We start from the raw sequence: 19,903 nt of genomic DNA, 5'->3' as shown, positions 1-19,903 counted from the left end.
AAACAGTCCATTTGTCCATCCTCTCCTTCCAGCTAATGTGCTCCAATCTAGGTAACATCATGGTAATTTTGTTTGAACCCTCTCCAAAGCTTCCACATTCTTCCTATTGTGTGGTGACCAGAGCTACACACAATACCCAAAGTGTTGCATAACTAAAGCTGCAATTTTCACACTCAATGTCTCAACTGATGAAGGTAAGCATGCTGTACACTTGTTTACCACCTTATCCACTTGTGTTGTCACACATGAACTTGCACCTAAGACTGCTTTGTGCATCAATGCTACTAAGGGTTTTGCTACTTACAGTTTATTTTCCTCTTGCATTTGACCTCCCAAACTAAATCACCTCGCATTTTTCCAGATTAAATTCTATCTGCTATTTCTCTGCTCAATTTTCCAATTGACCTATATCCTGCTGTATGCTTTAACAAATTCCCTTACTATCCATATCTCCATCAACTTTCATGTTGTCTGGAAACTTCTAACATGGGCACTTACATTTTCATCCAAATCATTCATATATAGGTACAAGCAACAGAGATCCCGGTTGAACATCACTGCTCACAGACTTCCAGTCAGAAAAACACTCCTCCACAACTAGCCTCAGTTTTCTATGACCAAGCCAATTTTGTATCCAACTTACCAACACACTATGGATCCCATGTTCCTTAATCTTCTGGACCAACCTACCATGGGTGACATTGTAAAATACCTTAGAAAAGTCCATACAGACAATATCCACTGCCCTAACATCATAATCATCCTTGTCACTTCTTCAAAAAACTCAATCAACTAAATAAGACAAGACCTCCCTGTACAAAGCAGTGCTGATTATCCCTAATAAATCCATTCTTTTCCAAATGCAAGTAAATCCCGTCACTAAGAATTTTCTCTTATAAGTTCCCTACCATTGATGTAATGCTCATTGGCCTTTACCTTCCTGGATTATCCCTATTGCCTTTTTTAAGCAAAGGATCAACATTAGCTATTCTCCAGTCTTCTCGCACCTTGCCTGTGGTAAAGAGGATAAAACGTTCTCTGTCATGACTTCAGAAACCTCCTCCTTTGCCTCCCTTGGTATCCTGGTATTGATCCCATCAGGCCCAGATGACCTATCTGCCTTAACATTTTTGAAGACATCCAACACATCCTCCTTCTTTAATATTGACGTATACTAGATGATCAACATACCCTTCCCTAATTCTGGAGTAGTGGTGCTGGAAGAGCACAGCAGTTCAGGCAGCATCCAAGAGCAGTAAAATCGACTTTTGGGCAAAAGCCCTGCATCAGGAATACAGGTAGAGAGCATGAAGCATGGAGAGGGTGCTAGAGGAGGGTGGGGGTGCGGAGAAAGTAGGTAAAAACAATGACTGCAGATGCTGGAAACCAGATTCTGGATTGTGGTGCTAGAAAAGCACAGCAGTTCAGGCAGCATCCGAGAAACTCCAGCTCAGCACTGTCCCCATGACTTGTCCTACCTGCCTATCTTCTTTTCCACCTACCCACTCACCCTTCCCCCTCCCCCGACCTATCACCTTCATCCCCTCCCCCACTCACCTATTGTACTCTATGCTACTTTCTCCTATACCCTTCCCTAATCTTACTATCATCTATGTCCTTCCCCTTGGTGAATATTGATTCAAAGTACTCATTAAGATCCTCACCCTTTTCCTCTGATTTCATGCATAAAGCCGCTCCTTCATCCTTGCGTGGATCTATCCTTTCCTTAGCTACCTTCTTGCTTCTGATATACATATGGAATGCCTTGGGATTCTCCTTAATCCTCTTTGCCAAGGACATTTCATGGTCCTTTTTAGCTTTCCTAATTCTTTTATCTAAGTTCTTTCCAGCTTCCTTTATATTCTTCAAGGACCCTATCTGATTTCAGTTTTCTAAATCTTACATATGCTTCCTTTTGTCTAGTAGTAATATCAGCTGAACTCATAATAGCAAACTGTGCAAGGGACAACATAACGACAAGAAAAATAGAAGATTTCCTTATGTATTGGGAACTGTTTCAGAGTTTAAAACACCATCCAGTTGCAAATAACTGGAGTACAGCACACTGAAGGAAAGGAATGAAAAATAATGGGGTTTCACTCACTGATTTCTTCTCCTGCAATACAGTTACAGAAGACTTCAAGTTTCCTTGTGGTTATAGTCTCTGATATCCTTAGATTCCTTTCAGGGAAACATTTTGCAGATCCTATTTCTTGAGAAACTGAAATGAACATGACACATCCAGGGAATAGGAAATGCTTTGAGAATCAGGTTCCTTGTCATGTCCAAGTTTCCCAACCACAAAGACAGAGAAAAATCAATTTTTGTTCTGCCCTTGTTAAAACTGATAGACAGACAAACAGATAGAATTTGAGGCTCGGTGTACCAATGCGTCCTATTAGACTATTATCAACACAACCAGACTGTTGGTAAGGAGGGACTCAGAAGTTACCCAAACCTTTCACTTTACAAAGCCTTATTGGAAATTGTTGACATTTTTTATAAGAGTACAAATCAGTGTAAAGCTCTAGCAATATTTTGCTTATTCTTTGACAAACTGTGTACTGTGCTATACTTACCTGTCCAACTTCCACCAACTTGTTAATCATCACAATACACCCGCAATGTTCCTGCCACATCATCCTCCAGAAATCATACACCATTTCTTGTTTGGGTCCTAAGAAATAAAAAAAAGGTTTGAATCACACTTTCAATTGATAAAAATGAGAGGAGGCCATTTAGCCCCATAAGCCTGTTCTGCCATTCAATGATATCATATCTGATCTAACATAACCTGATTGGGATCAAGGATGACTTTCTTCCTCTTTGGTTTTATGGATCTTGAGTTAGGTCCAATACTGGATCTGCAAACCATGCGATAGTGGGGAAGCTGTTACTTTCTGAAGCAGGTGGGTGGGATGCATGGAATTTTGCATGCTTCTCCTGCTTTTTGTATCTGGCATCCATCTGGGCTTGTCGAGTCCTTGAAGCATTACCTCTAACCTTCATATACCCTCCTTTCTTATCAAAAATCTATCAGTATCAGATCTCAAAATTTAGAATTAATTTAGCATCAATTACGAGTTGAGGAAATTTTTTTTTAAACACAAAGATTGGAAAATATTGAAATTGCTCTCTAATTTCACTCCTGAAGCATCTGGCTCTCATTTTAGGCAATGCCCCTAATCCTGGTCTCCGCAACCACCAAAGATATTTTTCTGATCTATCCTATAAGCTCACTGTAATATTTTGAAGCCTGCCTTAAATTAGAATTTAAAGTTGGGGAATGTGAATCTAATAGTTTTTCCCTGTAATTTAACCCTTCAGTCCAGATTTCATTGTGCTGCATCTACACAGTACTCCCTCCGAGGTTATTGTATCCTTCCTAAAGTTCAGTGTTCAGAACCAAACACAACGCTCCAAGTGTGGCGTTGTACAGTTGTAGCATGAGATCTTCTGTCTTGTATTTTAGAAATGAAAAACCGCACACCAGTAATTTTTTTGATATACTTAGTACCTGCCTGGGACATTTTACTAAATTATATACATGGATTCCTAAGTCACTTTGGACCCCCATTGGCTTCAGCCCTTCATCATTTACAATGTAGTCCATTCTTTCCTGGTAGATCACCTCAAAAATCTAACATTCAAATCCATTTGTTACAATTTTACTTATTTACCTAATCCATTAACATTGCTGTTCAATTTACTGCTTCTATCTGAAGTGTTTGCAATAGTGTCTATCTTTCTGTCATCAACAAACTTAGAAATGTGATCCTTCATTCTGTCATCCCAGTTGTTAATCAGTGGAATTTCCTATCAGCATGTTGTGATCACAGTTAAAAAGAAGTAATTGATTGTGAAATGCTCTGGGATTCACAGCTATAAAAAATTGCAGCTCCTTTTATTTTCTCTCAATAATCTGCACAACAAATCTTGTATCTGTGATGAACATCTGCTTCCATTCGCTGTTGTTTTAAGTTCCCTCCAAGTAAATTTTATCTAATGGTTTGTTATGAAATCCATTCCTTACTCTCTGCCTAAATTAATTTGTGATTCACATTGCTACCCTTCCTGTTTTCTATCGTAATTTATCTCCAATGGGTCAAAGAATAGTCCACATTATACAATGAATTGGAAATGTGAACTTTGTTCAATGCTACCTTGAAGAACATTGCAGCTCAAATTACTTTGGCATAAATCAGGATTCCTGTATGTTTCAATCTGCTTCATAGAGGGAGAACTATATATACCAGAAATGGGTTTTCAGTGCAGAGAAAGAAAAAACATAAGAATTACAAGTAGAAGTAGGCAACGCAGACTCTTGAGTCTGCTCCATCATTTAATATAATCATGGCCAATCTCATTTCAGCTTCAAGTCCACTTTCCTGTCCACTCTCTATAACCCTTCAACCGGCTACTAATTTAAAAATTCATCTATCTCATTAAATTTACTCAATGCCCCAACATCCATCATCATGGGGACAGTGAATTCCATAGATTCACGACCCTTTGACAGAAATATTTTCATTTTACCTCTGTTTTAAATCTAATACCCTTTATCCTAAAACTTTGACCTTTTGCTTGAGATTGCCCCACATGGGAAATATCCGTTCTACATCTACATTGTCAATCTCCTTTAGCATCTTATATAACTTAATTAGATCTGCTCTCATTCTTTTAAATTCCAAACAGTATAGACCTAAATGGCTCACAAAACAAGCTCCTCATCTCTGGAATCAATCTAGTCAACCTCCTTTGAACTGCAGCTGGAAATGTGTTGCTGGAAAAGCGCAGCAGGTCAGGCAGCATCCAGGGAACAGGAGAATCGACGTTTCGGGCATAAGCCCTTCTTCAGGAAGGCTTATGCCCGAAACGTCGATTCTCCTGTTCCCTGGATGCTGCCTGACCTGCTGCGCTTTTCCAGCAACACATTTCCAGGTCTGATCTCCAGCATCTGCAGACCTCACTTTCTCCTTTGAACTGCATCCAATGCAACAACATCAACATCAACAACACCAATAATGGGATCAAATTTGTATACAATACCACAGGTGCAATCTCACCCATTACCTTACAGTTGCAGCACTCTCTTCCTTCAGCAATAACAGAGAATTTGAATAATAGATAAGTACTCAAATTAACACGATGCAACTAGTAGTGTTCCACAGTGATCTGTGTTGGGAATATCAATTATTCACAATATTCATTTACAACTTGGATAATGGCATAAAAAGTCAAATATCCAAATTTACTGATGACACAAAATTGGGCAGCGTTGTATACAGTGTTGACAATAGCATAAAATTACAGCAGAATATTGATAGATGAGGTGAATGGACAAAGTATGGCAGATGGATTTTAATATAAGCACATATTTGGTTAAAGGCATACATCAGGGTATACTTTTAGAAGGCACAAAGCCAAATATAATGGATGTCTGGAGTGATTTGGGTGTTCAGGTGCATAGTTCTTTAAAATGTCATGAACAGGTGCAAAAAGTAGTCCACTTAATGGAATGCTAGCCTTCATATTGAAAGGGCTGAAGCTTAGGGATGCAAACATTGTGCTGCAGATATACAGATAGACTCCACTGCAGATAGACTCCACTGAGAGTACTGTGAGCAGATTTGAATGTCCTTTAGGAAGGATGATTTGGCCCTGGAGGGAGGTCAGGTCAGATTTACAAAATGATAACTTGATATCAGAGGTAAATATATCAGGCAAATTAGGCCTTTGTTCTCTAGAATTTGGAAAATTATAAGGTGATATATTTGAGATCTTTAGGGTATTAACAGAGAAAGACAGTGTAGATAAATTATTTACACTGGTTGGAGATTGTAAACCTGGGAGCATAGTCGAAGAATTAGGGCCAGGTCATTCAGTGGAAATGTTAGAAAGCACTTCTATACACAAAATGTAATGGAGGGTTGGAACTCTTGTTTTCAAATGGTGGTCAATGCTAATTCATTTGTTAAATCTGAGATAGGCCTACAACAGACATATGGAGTTTGGCCACATATCAACCATAATATTATTGAGTGGCAGAGTAGGATTGAGAGCTTGAATGGCCTACCCCAGTTCCTATGTTCCTCTATGCCAAAGTTCAACTTGCCTCCCTTATTATTTGTTGTACCTGCATACTAGCTTTTGTTATGCAGTTGGAGGCATGTACTGTACCTTTAAGAGAGAGTGAATGTTGTTCTGAACTGCGAGCTTACAAACACCTGTGATATGACTAGAAATTAGTCTCAGAGTGTACTGGAAAATTGAAAATATGTAACATTTGGCTGTGAAATGCATGCCTGAGTTGGTTGCTGTTTTGACAACAATTTGAATTTAACTAATCAGTTTAATTTATGCCCCAGGATACTAAAACCCAATCGAGTTTGCCAACATTGAACCAATGGGATGATCCAATGTTGGGGATATAAAAATGTGGCCATTTTGAAAATTAGAGTCTGAGCAACTGCCATCAAGAGAGACCCAAGAAATTAGGAAACACTCTCTATCAAAGGTACCTTGTTATATGAAACATAATCGCAGTAAAAAGAAAGAAGACAACCCAGGGAGATCTTCAGCCTGAAGAAGAAAGACACCGAAGATGACAGCCACTGTGTGGTTTTGAAATTAAGTTGATGCAATTTTAATACGTGTCTTATTGAAACGGCATATTGTGATAGAGTTGGAGGCAGGTAATAAGCAGTAAGAGAAAGGGGGCTTAGAGTTTTGAATAATTGTTTAATGTCCACTTCTACAGTTAAAGAATAAATTGTTATTATTTTCTTTAAATAGTGGAATTTGACAGTTCTCTGTCACTCATACTTTAATAGATTACAAGGTGAGGTTAGCTTTTCTGTGTTTGGTTTAATTAACAGAAGGGTTCTCTGTGGTGTTTTATCAGTTGGGGGCTCAGGTCCAAGATTTGGATAGGTTTAGACAGATCCAGTCTGAGATTTAGATAGATTTGGGGTACAAAAGGTCCCAGCAGATTTAAACACTTGCCAATTAGTGTCCTAGATCTTTAAATAATAGGTGAATGAATTAGTTTAGTTTCTGTCACTTGTAGCTGGTTAGAGTAAAAGTGAGGGAAATGGCTCTTAAGATTGCTCAAGAGGTTCTAAGGTTTGAAGATGTTTCCCAAATTTGCCAAGAAAGTTTAGAAAGACAAAGGAAGGGCACACTTTTAGAATGTGCAAATAGGTTAGAATTGGGTTTAACCAGGGACAAAAAGAAAGCTGAAATTGTAATGAAGTTGGTCATCAGAGAAACAGACAAGTACAGCAGAGTTAGAAAAACTTGAATTGCAATTGAGGCAAATGGAGTTAGAAGATATATAAGGGGAACCAAGAGTCTTGTTAGAGGAAAAAGAAAGAGAGAGAGGAAAAGGAGAAAGAGAGGAAAAAGAGAGAGAAGGTTCTTAGCTGAGCAAAGAGGGAATGAAGAAAGAGAGAGAGAAGAGAGAGAGAGGAAAAAGAAAAGGAGAGAAGGTTCTTAGCTGAGCAAATAGAGAGAGAGAGAAATAAAGTGAGAGAGAATTTGAATTTGAGAAGTTGCGAATTAGTCAGGAAAGTTAAGTTAACAGGATGGAGATGAAGAGAGAAGGTAGTGATGTGTACAAATACATTAAAACATTGCCACACATTAATGGGAAAGATGTCGAGGCCTTCCTTATTTCATTTGAAAAATTGGCTAGGCAGATGGAGTGGTCAGAGAGCTTGTGGGTAATGCTAGTTCAGACTAAGCTGGTAGGCAGAGATAGTGAGGTATTTGCCACACTGTCAGATGAGGGGTCAAGGCATTACACTGATGTCAAACAGGCTATTTTGAGTGCTTATGAATTGCTACCAGAAGCATATAAACAGCGGCTCAGAAACATAAAGGGAGAACCAGGTCAGACTTACAAAAGTCAGAGTTCAAAAGAATTAAACGTAATTTTGCTAGATGGGTGGGGGACTTAAAAATAGATAAGACCAATGAGGCTCTAAGAGAGATTATTCTGCTGTAGGAGTTTAAAAACTCACTTTCAGAGATGATAGGAATTCATGTGGATGAACAGAAAGTTCACAAAGTGAGAAGAGTGGCAGAGCTGGCAGATGAATATGTATCGGTGCATAAGGCAAAATTTAGCTTCTGGCAAGAACTTCATCCTGTGAGGGATAGAAATTGGGAGAAGGGGAGATCCTTCACTACAAAACAAAGAGTAGAGCACACTGGTAATAGTTTACCACAGGTGAAAAAAGGAGCCCCAGAGGGTGATAAGGAGGTGAAAGGGCTCCCGTGTTTCCACTGTGGTAAAGTGAGACACGTAAAGTCACAGTGTTGGTTGTTGAAGAAAGACACTGTGGGAAAAGATGTGATAACAGAGGCTAAGCCAGTGGGATTAGTGAAAGTAGTAAAGAAAACCTCAAGAAAAGTTGAGGAGCTGCAGGAGAGTGCACACTCTAGGCAGGGGCTGGGTAAGGAGTTAGTGTCTGATCTCTATAAGGACTTCCCATTTGTGGGTAAAGTTTACTGAGGAAGAACAGCAGGAGAAGGGAAAGAAGTTATAAATTTGAGAGATATAGGAGCTAATCAATCTCTAATAGTGAGATGCATGTGTTTGCACTCTTTCTGACATGTTACCCAAGAAGGTGGAGTAGATGGACAGAAATTTAGCATTCCCCTGTGTAAGTTCACCTTGGAGAGCCAAATGAAGACTGGGGAAGTAACAGTGGGCGTGATTGACAGACTGTCAGTTCCAGGAATATAGTTTATTCTTGGCAATGATTTAGCAGGATCCAAGGTAGGGGTGACACTCCTTGATGTGTAGAAGCCAAGGGAAGGCCAGGAAACTGAGGAGTTAAAAGAAAAATACTTTGGAAGTTTTCTAGACTGTGTAGTAACAGGATCCCACTATCATAAGTCATGGCAAGAAGCAAAACCTAAAGAGAAAGATGATGGAGTTGAGGTTAAGTTAGTGGACACCCTGTTTGATGCAATAGTGCAGGAAAAACCTGAACAGGCAGAGGGTCAGGCAAAAGCATTTAGTCCTGAAAGACTAATGGACTTACAACTAAAAGATGAGACAATAAAAGATATATACATATATTGATGCATACTCAAAAAAGGAATCTGAGTGTATTACTGAGGGTTATTAACTTAAAAGATACTCCTTAGTTGAAAACAGAGACCATGGCAGGTTAATACAGAGGAGAATTGGGTGGAAGTGCACCAGATTGTGTTGCCTGTATCATACAGACAGGAAGTGTTACAGGCAACATATGAGTTACCAGTAGGAGGTCACCTATGAGTGAGGAAGACTCAGATTATGGTACAAAAAGTATTTCTATTGGCCTGAACTGCACAAGAATGTGGTTAAATTTTGCCATATGTGTCAAATGGTAGGTAAGTCACAGGCAGTAATAAAACCAGCACCTTTGTTGCCAATTCCCATATTTGAAGACCCTTTCACGTAGGTTATAATTGATTGTGTAGGTCCCCTTCCTAAAACTAAAAGTGAGAACCAGTACTTGTTAACCATAATGGATGTGTCTCCCAGATTTCCAAAGGCAATTCCATTATGGAGTATTAAGGCAAAAAGGGTGGTGAATGGATTAGTAGCTTTCTTTATGTGGCAGGAGCTACCCAGAGAGTTTCAGTCATGCCATGGGTCTAATATTATTGCTAGGCTATTTAAGGAAGTCATGGATAGCTTAGGCATACAGCTCTTTAAATCAAATGTGTACCACCCTGAATCCCAGGGAGCTTTGGAAAAGTGGCATCAGACTTATGCGGGTCATAAAAATGTGATAAAAATGATGCATTAGCACAGATTTAAAGAAAACATGATAGATAAAATTGGACAGATTCCAATGTTATAAATATGTGCATGCAGAAATTAATATGAAAATATAATTTAGATTAATGACCTGTGTATTTAATTGTAATGGGATTAATAATTTTTTAAAATGAAGCCATATTTTCATTATGATGGTTCATTTGTTTTCTTAAAGGGGAGGTGCTATGAGGTTGAAGGAATGTCCTGTACCTTTAAGAGAGAATGAATGTTACTCTGAATTGAAAGCTTACAAACACTGTGATATGACTAGATAGTCGTCTCAGTGTGTACTGGAAAACTGAAAATATGTAACATTTGGTTGTGAAATGAATACCTGAGTTGTTTGCTATTTTGAATTTAACCAATCTGTTTAAAATATGCCCCATGATATCAAAACCCAACCGAGTGCAAATTTATTATTTTGCCAACATTGAACCAATGAGATGATCTGATGTTGGGAAAATACGAATGCGGCCATTTTGAAAATTAGAGTCAGGACAACTGCCATCGAGAGAGACCCAAGAAATTAGGAAACACTTTCTGTGAAAGGTACCTTTTTATATGAAACATACTCGCAGTAAAAAGAAAGAAGACAACCAGGAAGATCTTCAGCTAGAAGAAGAAAAACACCAAAGACGGCAGCCACTGTCTGGTTTTGAAATTAAGTTGATGTAATTTTAATAAGTGTCTTATTGCAACAGCATATTGTGATAGAGTTAGAGGCAGGTAAAAAGCAGTTAAGAGAAAGGGGGGTTTAAGATCATGAATAGTTGTTGTTTAATGTTCCTTCTACAGTTAAAGAATAAATTGATATTATTTTCTTTAAATAGTGGAATTTGGGAGTTCACTGTCATTCATATTTAACAGATTACGAGATAACGTGGGTTTTTCTGGGTGTTTGGTTTAATTAACAGAAGTGTTCACCAATGTGTCTTACCACTTTCTGTAATTCATGTATGAAGACATCAAAAGCCTTCTGCACCGAAGCACTCTGAATTTCTCTTCATTCAGATAATAAATGTCTTTTATTCCTCCCGCCAAAATAGATAACCTCATACTTATCCACACTAAAGTTTGGCCCATTCACCTAATCTATCCATATCCATTTATAAATTTCTTGTTTATTCATTGTAACTTACTTACCAACCTATTTTAGTGTCATCTGCAAACTTGGCTACTGTACTTTCCATCCCCACAGCCAGGCCATTGATACAGATTGTAAATTTTAGGGGCCTGAGGACTGAACCCTGTGGCACCCCACTAGATATATCTTACCAACTCAAAAAAGACTGATTAATTCTGACTCTTTGCTTTTTATTGGTTAGCCAATCCTCTGTCCAAGCTCATACTATTACCCTTAACTCTATGTGATCTCATCTTATGTGTTAAACTTTTGTGTGGCACCTTATCAAATGACTTCTGGAAGTCATCTGCATCTCCATTATCCACATTAGTTGTTACGTTTTCAAAGAACTTTAGCAAATTAGTCAAACATGATTTATCCTTCATAAAATCATGATAACTCTGATGAATTGAATTTTAACTTTCCAAATGTCCTGGTGTTACTTCCTTAATAATGGATTTTAACAACTTCCGAATGGCACGTTAAACTAACTAGTCCATAGTTTTCTACTCATTGCTTTTTTGAACAAGGGTGTTATATTCACATTTTCACAGTCCAAGACATCCAGGGAATTTTGGAATATCATAACCAATGGATTCACTATTTCTGCAGCCACTTCTTAAGATCCTAGGATGTAGGCCATCCTGCCCTGCCTTCAATTCCACAAGTTTGTTCAGTACTTTCCCCTGGTGATGATGATTGTTATAAATTCTGCATTATCTGCATTATATGTAATTATGACCATAATGGGGTTCCAATAGTTCCAAAATGTTCATTCTATTGAGTTCCTTCAGCACTTTATTTTTATGTCAGGTTTCAAGTATTTGCAGAATTTTGCTTTGAATAATGTTACCAACAATATTAAACTTCTGCTGTTCTACACAGAATTCTGCAGACTTACCTTGTGCTGCAATGAAGTATTTTGCTTTGTGATCAGCCTGTAGAGGTCACCAGAAAAACTGTATTAATGAAAGTACATTTTGTATATACTTGAAAACAATTGCATGCATAACTTCACATGATTCAAAGCAACCTGCATTAGTTGCTTCAGAAGTCATGTCAACTCTATTCAATGTTTACTTATACATATTGTGCCTGTTAATGTGGACATGGTTCATGGGCACTTTAATGTGGTTATGCAGGAAAATATCCCATTCCATTCTACTCAGAGGTGAGGGACTTTGATTTGGACAGTTGCTGCCATTTTTCTGAGGATGCTCCAATTAACAGGCTTCAATTGCATTTATTTTTTCCCAATGCCTCCATTTCAAAATTTTAAATGTTCTCCCAGTCTCTGTGGCAAAAAGCAGTCTTTAAACAATGATACAAAATAACTCAAAATTAAAAAGAATAGATTCAACAATGGCTTTTGAAGAGTTTAATCAATTCAAGTACTGCATTGAATCTAATCATTAATTTGGATGTCAGTAATAAGTAATGTCTACAAAAAATCATGTTTATTGCAATGAAGCATGAAAGGCATTGTGGAAAATTGCTGGATGGGAGAGATTCCTGATTTCACCTCCGCTTGATTAGTTAATTCACCACTGGGATGAAATTAAAGGTCTTCCATCTGTTCAGCTGCTCTGAATGATGTATTTACACCTGCTCCACTGTACTCAAATAAACACATTATCTCTATACCACATTTATATCTTTCCAGAATTACCACATCTCAGTTACATTGGAGCTTTATTGCAAAGTCATCCTCAGAATCAAAACAGAAGCTCAACTGGATTTTATCATTCAGTCAAAACAATGATGAACTGTATTACAATAAAGTATGTATTAAGCAGCAACACTCCTTCTGTTATGCAGTGCAACATATCCCCGAAGTAAACTCTACCCTCTTACCTACTTCACAACACATAAAGTGAGCAGTAAATGCATCTTTCGTTTCTAAACTAGCAGTCATCCAATGTACTGATGTACCCCTTTTAAGAAATATACTACTAATCTACAACAGCTCAGAACATGTCATGCATGGCTCAGCTGCATTCTAAGTGGCAACATTTTATCAATTCTAACCATCTGGAAGTTCTCATGTTATCTCAAATCAACTGTGGTGTCAGGCAGCAGACAGGACAAAAGATCATCATGAATTTGATGATGGATACTATCAAATCCTGTAGCTTTTTGAGCAATGCTTAGTTAGACCAGAATCAAACAGCTAGTGAACATAACAAAGTTGCCACAGTACTGATTTATTCTTTTTTTATTAATATTCCTTGCTCAGTAGTTCAATGTAACCTAAAAATCTGTAAAAGGTACAACCATATTTCTGTATCTACTATGTATTTTTACTCTGTAAATCCAATCTTGGATTTGTGAGAACTGGATTCTGGAATTTAGATGGATTAGGCAAAAGCGAGGACTGCAGATGCTGGAAACCAGAGTCTAGATTAGTGTGGTGCTGGAAAAGCACAGCAGGTCAGGCAGCATTCGTGGAACAGGAAAATCGACATTTCGGGCAAAAGCCCTTCATCAGGAATGGAGGCAGGGAGCCCATTTCCTAACTACTTCAAGTGTATACAGCTCCCCCAGCACCTCCAGCCATGATTATCAAATTCTAATACATTAATAGAGCAAACTTTTTTTTGTGCTTATGCAGTTTTATTCAACTAACTCTCGCCACTACTTACTGAAGGACTGAAAAATCAGGAAAAGAGTCTGGCTGAAGATTTGTCTATCAAGACACTGCTAAGTTTAACTGCATTCTTAAGCCCATCCTTTTAACTGAAACATCATGATGAAATACATATCAAAAATGTCAAGTTTCAGTTATATTCCAAAGCACCGAACAGATGAACATATGAATGAAGGGCAGCATCCTTCCTGTTACATAAATGCTTCCCCAGATGGAAGGAGGTCCAATACATCAATTTCTAATGACATGATAAATGCGCTCAAATTCTTCATATAAAAAAGCTCTTTAAACTGGCAGAAGAAAATCAGTTTGTCCACAAATTTAAAATAAAAGACAAACGTACAAATAACCAAATTTCACCACAAAAACTGACAAAATCTCAACATGATACATTTTGTGTCATACTCACTTCCCCGTTTATCTTTGCCTACACTCCAAATGAGGAAGGTGTGTAAAAACCAACAGATGCAAATATATCAGTGAAGGGAAAGATCATATCCAAACACATAAAAATAAGGAACATTCTCACGGTACAATTTTTCTTTTGCATAATAAATGTGCAAAAATCTTTTGTACGACTGTTTGGAGGATAAGTCGAAGTCAAGAAGTGAAGTTCAGTATAGCCTTACAAGATGAATCACCGTTGTTAATAGTTTTAGCTATAGTTCATTCTCTTTATTCTTTGACGCTTTAACACTTTGCTGGCATGTCATTTAAGTAGCCATTATTAATGTAAGTCTTGTGATGATAAATAGTTTCACCACGGTGAGGAGGGGAAAGATTGAGCAACTATCCTAATATATCCTGATTTAATCTAATGCCTGTTTATGTCTCTCAACAACTATTATTAAATCATACTGAAGAACAGAACCCCTGATCAATTTTTTCCTTACTCTAAGAGTGCTAAGTTAAATTGTGGTATTCCTACTTAAAACGCAGCCTACTCAGACCAAGAATTGAAAGTGAAACACTTCTGTTTTTTGGTTCAGTTTTTCACTGGGTGAATGTGCTCAGCAAAGGGACAAATAATATGTATCATATTTGTTCAGAAGACCAAGAGACCCTTGCACACATTGATTTGCATTTTTATATACTAATGATGAATCAAAATGATTGGGAATTAAGTTGGACAATTTTTTTTATGTAGTGATACTCATACTTTATGACTTTATCTCCACTAATTATAATTTTACTTTAACCATGACAAATTGCAAAATTAGAACATTTAAATCTCAACTCAAATGCTTTTCTTTCCCCAGCTTGTTACTTGGTCTGATTTCTGGTCATTGTGAATATTGGAGATTGATAATAACTAACGTCCTATTAATATTTCAAATTCTGGACTTTCACTTTCAAACCCTTTTTTAATTGACCCAGCAACTCTCTCCTTCCTGACTACATTTAGATGAATAGATATACAGTATTCTGGAACCTGGATGACCTGGCACTTGGATTTTAGCTCTGTAAAACAAACTAACTAATTTTACACTAATGTCAAAGCATTATGAAAGTTTCTTGCTTGTTTCTGAAAATGCTGAAACCAAAGTTGATGTAGCCAAAAAAAGACATTAATTCTGTAGGAATGAGCTAAAATCACTTTATTGACATACTAGTCAGCCATAAATCCAAAATAATTGCCTGAACAAATCTGAACTGAGCCATATATGGTTATATTAAAAACATCTGAGCAAATTTGGACTCAGAATGATTAAGATGGTTCCTTTAAAAAAAAGGACAACACAAACAGCAGATAGGAAACATGTTCCAGGCTGAAGGGTGATCTTGTAGAGGTTTATAAAATCATGAGGGGCATGTATAGGATAAATAAACAAAGTCTCTTCTCTGGGGTGGGGAAGTCCAGAACTAGAGGGCATAGATTTAGTGTGAGAGGGGAAAGATGTAAAAGAGACCTAAGGGGCAACATTTTCATGCAGAGGTACATATATGGAATGCGCTGCCAGAGGAAGTGGTGGAGTCTAGTACAATTGCAACATTTAAAAGGCATTTGGATGGGTTTATGAACAAGAAGGGTTTGGAGGGATGTGGGTCAGGTGCTAGCAGGTGGGACTAGATTGGGTTGGGATATCTGGTCAGCATGGATGAGTTGGACCAAAGGGTCTGTTTCCATGCTGTACATCTCGATAACTCTATGACTCTATTTGAGTCTTTCAGATTTCATGAGCTGCAGATTCTGAGACTAGGAAATTTGCAGTACATTTGGACAACGTATGTGTTGGGGTTTGTATGGCTGGGGTGAAAGACAAATATTTGTGTTTGACAATTAGCAATTAAAAGGGCTCCCAGAGTATAGTTGTAGTTACTTTCAACTTCTGACACTGCATAGAAAGGTGCCTATTTTATTCTCTGGTATTTTGCTGATGGTTTGCATCTGAATGCCTGACATAACTTTGGAAGGTTTTTGCAATCTGGCAAAGAACCAACAGTTCCAAATCTAAAATCTGGCCTCAATCCAAATGTTTGTTAATGTCAGGACCATGCCTTGAAACATGCAGTATGAAGGAATCAACTGATTTCCAGCTTTAGTTTACGAATTGGTCATGAACTAATCTGACATTTGAACTACTGTCATCACTGACATACATAAATATTCACGCACAAAAATGTATTATTACTGAGATCAAATATTACATCCACTGTTAAACATAATGCAAGTTATTGCCTAAAAACAATGGAATCTCAACTAAAGTTTGGTCATTTACGAATTAGCAATGCCAAAAAAAAACTTAATAAACTTGTGTTCCTCCCTAATAGTTCTTCAGATTTTAATGCAGACATGTTCATGAAACTGATTAAGTAATTTGAAGTTGTTTATGAAATGTCAACACAAAAATGATTGTGGAGACAGGAAAGGTGAGTTCTGTCATTATACACCTTCAAAGGACTGGAAGTCATGGTCAGTCAATTTTTGTTTTATTTCTAGCACAGCTCACTCAGATATGAATCTTTCTTTTCTTCACCAACCCCTTTCAACAAGTCTTACTGTCCCTGAACCACAGGAGTCTAAGAAGGTGGGTCACCATTACCTTCTCCAGGCAATTAGGGATGAGTAATAAATTGTGACCCAGCCAGTGATACCGACCTCTCACCTCTCAGGAATGCATAACAAAAAAAAGCTATAATGGTCTTGAGACAAGATAGTTCAACTAGATAATCTAGAGTGGTTTGGAGTTCAGAATGTAAAGTTACTCCTGGTTTTAGTACAATCCATATAACAATGGCAGCCATATTCAGAGTGGTTGCAAGGGTGGCTGGTGGGGGAAACAAAGAATAGAATTGTTTAAGGTTTTCTTTCACTGTATGCTTTGAACACTATGGCTCAATGTTAGGAGGAGTAGACAGAATATTACTTAGATCTGAAACCTGAGCACTATATTATCAAGAATTGTTTGATATTGACACTGGGTGTAATAAAGCAAAATGTTCTCCCTGGAGCTGAAATCACTAATCTTCAAAATCATAAGAATTCAAATAGAAAAATGAATTATATACAATCATATATTCTTGTAGTAAATAATGTAAATTTGAACCAAATGCAGAGAATTTTGGAGAAACTTAGCAGGTCTGGAAGAAGTCATACTGGACTCAAAACATTAGCTCTGTTTTTCTCTCCACAGAAGCTGTCAAACTTGCTTAGTTTCTATGGTATTCTTCATGTTTATTTCAGATTTTCACCATCTGTAATACTTTGTCTTTATTTGAATGTTTAAATTTGAACTTTGTTTTGTGAGCTTATCACTTTTTTAGGTTAACTCTAATATTGTAGAGTTTTCAATATTAAACCATGCCCTGTTTGCCTCAATAACATATCTACAATAGCCATGCAACATACAGAGTTGGGTTAGGTTGAAAGCCAAATCTTTTGCTGTTGATTTCTGACACATTTTATTGGATCTCTCAGGGGCTTTATTGATCAGGTTACATTATCAAGGTTTAGGATTTTAGATTTCATAGGAGTAGACAAACAAAGTTACTTAAATTGCAGCTGACACAGGCAAAGAGCTATCAGACAGTATCCCTACTAGTTATCAGATAAATTCAACAACAATTATCATCTTCATTATTCAACTTTGGCCTGCTTCACTGCAATATCACTCAGCCCAGCACTGGAGCCATTATATATGTGAATATTCATTTTAAAATTTCATTGGCAGTAGATCAAGAAAGCCGATGTCCACAAAATTTCTTTATCCAATCTTGGAACTATTAATCCTATTCTCTGCAGTTATTTATCAATCTCAATTCCATTTTCAGAAAGCTCATTCCAGTCTTGAACCTCTTTCCCCAAAAATGCAGTGGATGTTGGGCCAATTAGAATTATTGATAGATTATTATTAGGTGAAGATTTTGGTCTTGTACATAGCATTGGCAACATTAAATTAAGCTCCAGAATTTTATCCCTAAACCTCTATCTCTCTATCTCCTCCTTCAACTTGCTTCTTGCCCTATTTGACCAAGCTTTAAGACTCTTGTCTTAACATCTTGGTGTCAGATTTTATGCAATAATGCTTTGGTGAAGTGTTTTTTGACATTTTATGATGTTAAAAGCATTGTATATGCACAAGTTGTTTTTGGTGTCAGTGTCTCCAGGAATTTAGAACCCAGATGGCAAATAGGCTTTATTCCTGCTCTAAACATCCTGTCATCTGTAACTACATATATGTTTGCATGAGGTGTCAACAATCATACTTGCAAATGATATTGGTGTTTAATTTCTTCAGAATAAGTTGCCATTGTAACTACACAATGTTAAAGAACCATTCTTGCTGCTCACTTTCCATCATAGAGTAAATAAGACACATACCTTAAACTTCAATGCACCCAGAAGGTTATACTGCATTTCAGCCCTGTTTATGCTCAATCTTCTATATTGCTTACTCTGTAAATAGGTCAAACAATGACAACTTGACATTAGTTAGAACAATCCAGTTGGATACCATTTCCTTGTATATACAGTTTATGACTTGGATCACATTAATTTGGCAAGTTAGGAATAAAATACAACTATTTGGGGACTTGGTATTTTAAAAACCTAAGATCAGTGAATGCAAATTATTAAACTTTTGAAAAAGTGAGTATTATAATTTTTGTTTTACCAGGTTATCTCCTTGGTACAGACATTTACAGAAGTCAGGAGGAGAATTTTCACCAACTTTACTAAAGATATTCCTTACAAAGGACGTTATGACTTAGTTTTAGTGATCACTCAGAACAGAACTTGCCTCTGATTGGAAATCAGAAAACAAAACAATACTAAACAATACTGTGCACAGTGACACAGTAATTAGCACTGCTGCTTCACAGCGCTAGTGACTCAGATTCAATTCCCGCCTCAGGCAACTGTCTGTGTGGAGTTTGCACATTCTCCCCGTGTCTGTGTGGGTTTCCTCCGGGTGCTTCGGTTTCCTCCCACAGTCCAAAGATGCACGGGTCAGGTGAATTGGCCATGCTAAATTGCCCATAGTGTTAGGTGAAAGGGTAAATGTAGGGGAATGGGTCTGGGTGGGTTGGTCTTCAGAGGGTCGGTGTGGACTTGTTGGGCCGAAGGGTCTGTTTCCACACTGTAAGTAAACTAATCTAATCTAACCTCAACATCGTTTTCATAAAAATAAAGAGGAAAATCAAAAGAAAAAGATAAATTATAGTTTGGAGCTGGAGAAGTGAAAGAAAGAATAATTTGCATTTATTTGACATCTTCCATGCTCAAGTCACCAAAGCTCTTGAGAGACAAGTGCTTTTGAGGTGTACATTTTTTAAATTTACTCTGCCAAGCCAGCCGTGTCTGTGTTGAGTTTGCTCATTCTCCCCGTTTCTGTGTGGCGTTTGCACATTCTCCCCGTGTCCGTTTGGAGTTTGCACATTCTCCCCGTGTCCGTGTGATTCTTAATTGCCCAGAGGGCAATTAAGAATCAACCACATTTCTGTGGGTCTGGAGTCACACATACGCTAGACAAGTAAGGATGGCAGTTTCTTTCCCTAAAGTTCATTCGTGAACCAGATGGGTTTTTCTGACAATTGACAATGATTCATGGCCACTGTTAGACTCTTGTTTCCAAACATTTATTGAATTCACCAATTTACCGCAATGGGATTCCAGCTGAGGTCCCCAGAACATTAGTGGATTTTTCTGGATTAATAGTTTCGATCAGAGTGGTGCTGGAAAAGCACAGCAGGTCAGGCAGCATCCGAGGAGCAGGAAAATCAGCGTATCAGGCAAAAGCCCTTCAGCAGGAATAGAGGCAGGGAGCCTCTAGGGCGGAGATATAAATGGGTGTGGGGGGGTGGAGGGGGTGTG

The 19,903-nt window shown here is 37.7% G+C and overlaps 1 protein-coding gene across 1 annotated transcript in view; it reads right to left on the bottom strand.

The window, feature by feature from the left end:
- The window catches only part of LOC122563513 (receptor-type tyrosine-protein phosphatase U-like), a 330,644-nt gene that overhangs the window by 75,465 nt on the left and 235,276 nt on the right, over positions 1-19,903 (bottom strand). Inside the window, exons 18-20 of the mRNA XM_043717332.1 lie at positions 18,413-18,487; positions 11,845-11,881; positions 2,580-2,677 (exon numbers count right to left, since the gene is read on the bottom strand). Coding sequence (XP_043573267.1) covers positions 2,580-2,677; positions 11,845-11,881; positions 18,413-18,487 — 210 coding nt within the window. The remainder of the gene's footprint in view (positions 1-2,579; positions 2,678-11,844; positions 11,882-18,412; positions 18,488-19,903) is intronic.

The sequence above is a fragment of the Chiloscyllium plagiosum genome, chromosome 27 (genome assembly GCF_004010195.1).
Source record: "Chiloscyllium plagiosum isolate BGI_BamShark_2017 chromosome 27, ASM401019v2, whole genome shotgun sequence".
Classification (NCBI taxonomy): domain Eukaryota; kingdom Metazoa; phylum Chordata; class Chondrichthyes; order Orectolobiformes; family Hemiscylliidae; genus Chiloscyllium; species Chiloscyllium plagiosum.
The sequence above is the reverse complement of the archived record's forward strand: the minus strand, read 5'-3'. Positions and strand labels throughout refer to the sequence as shown.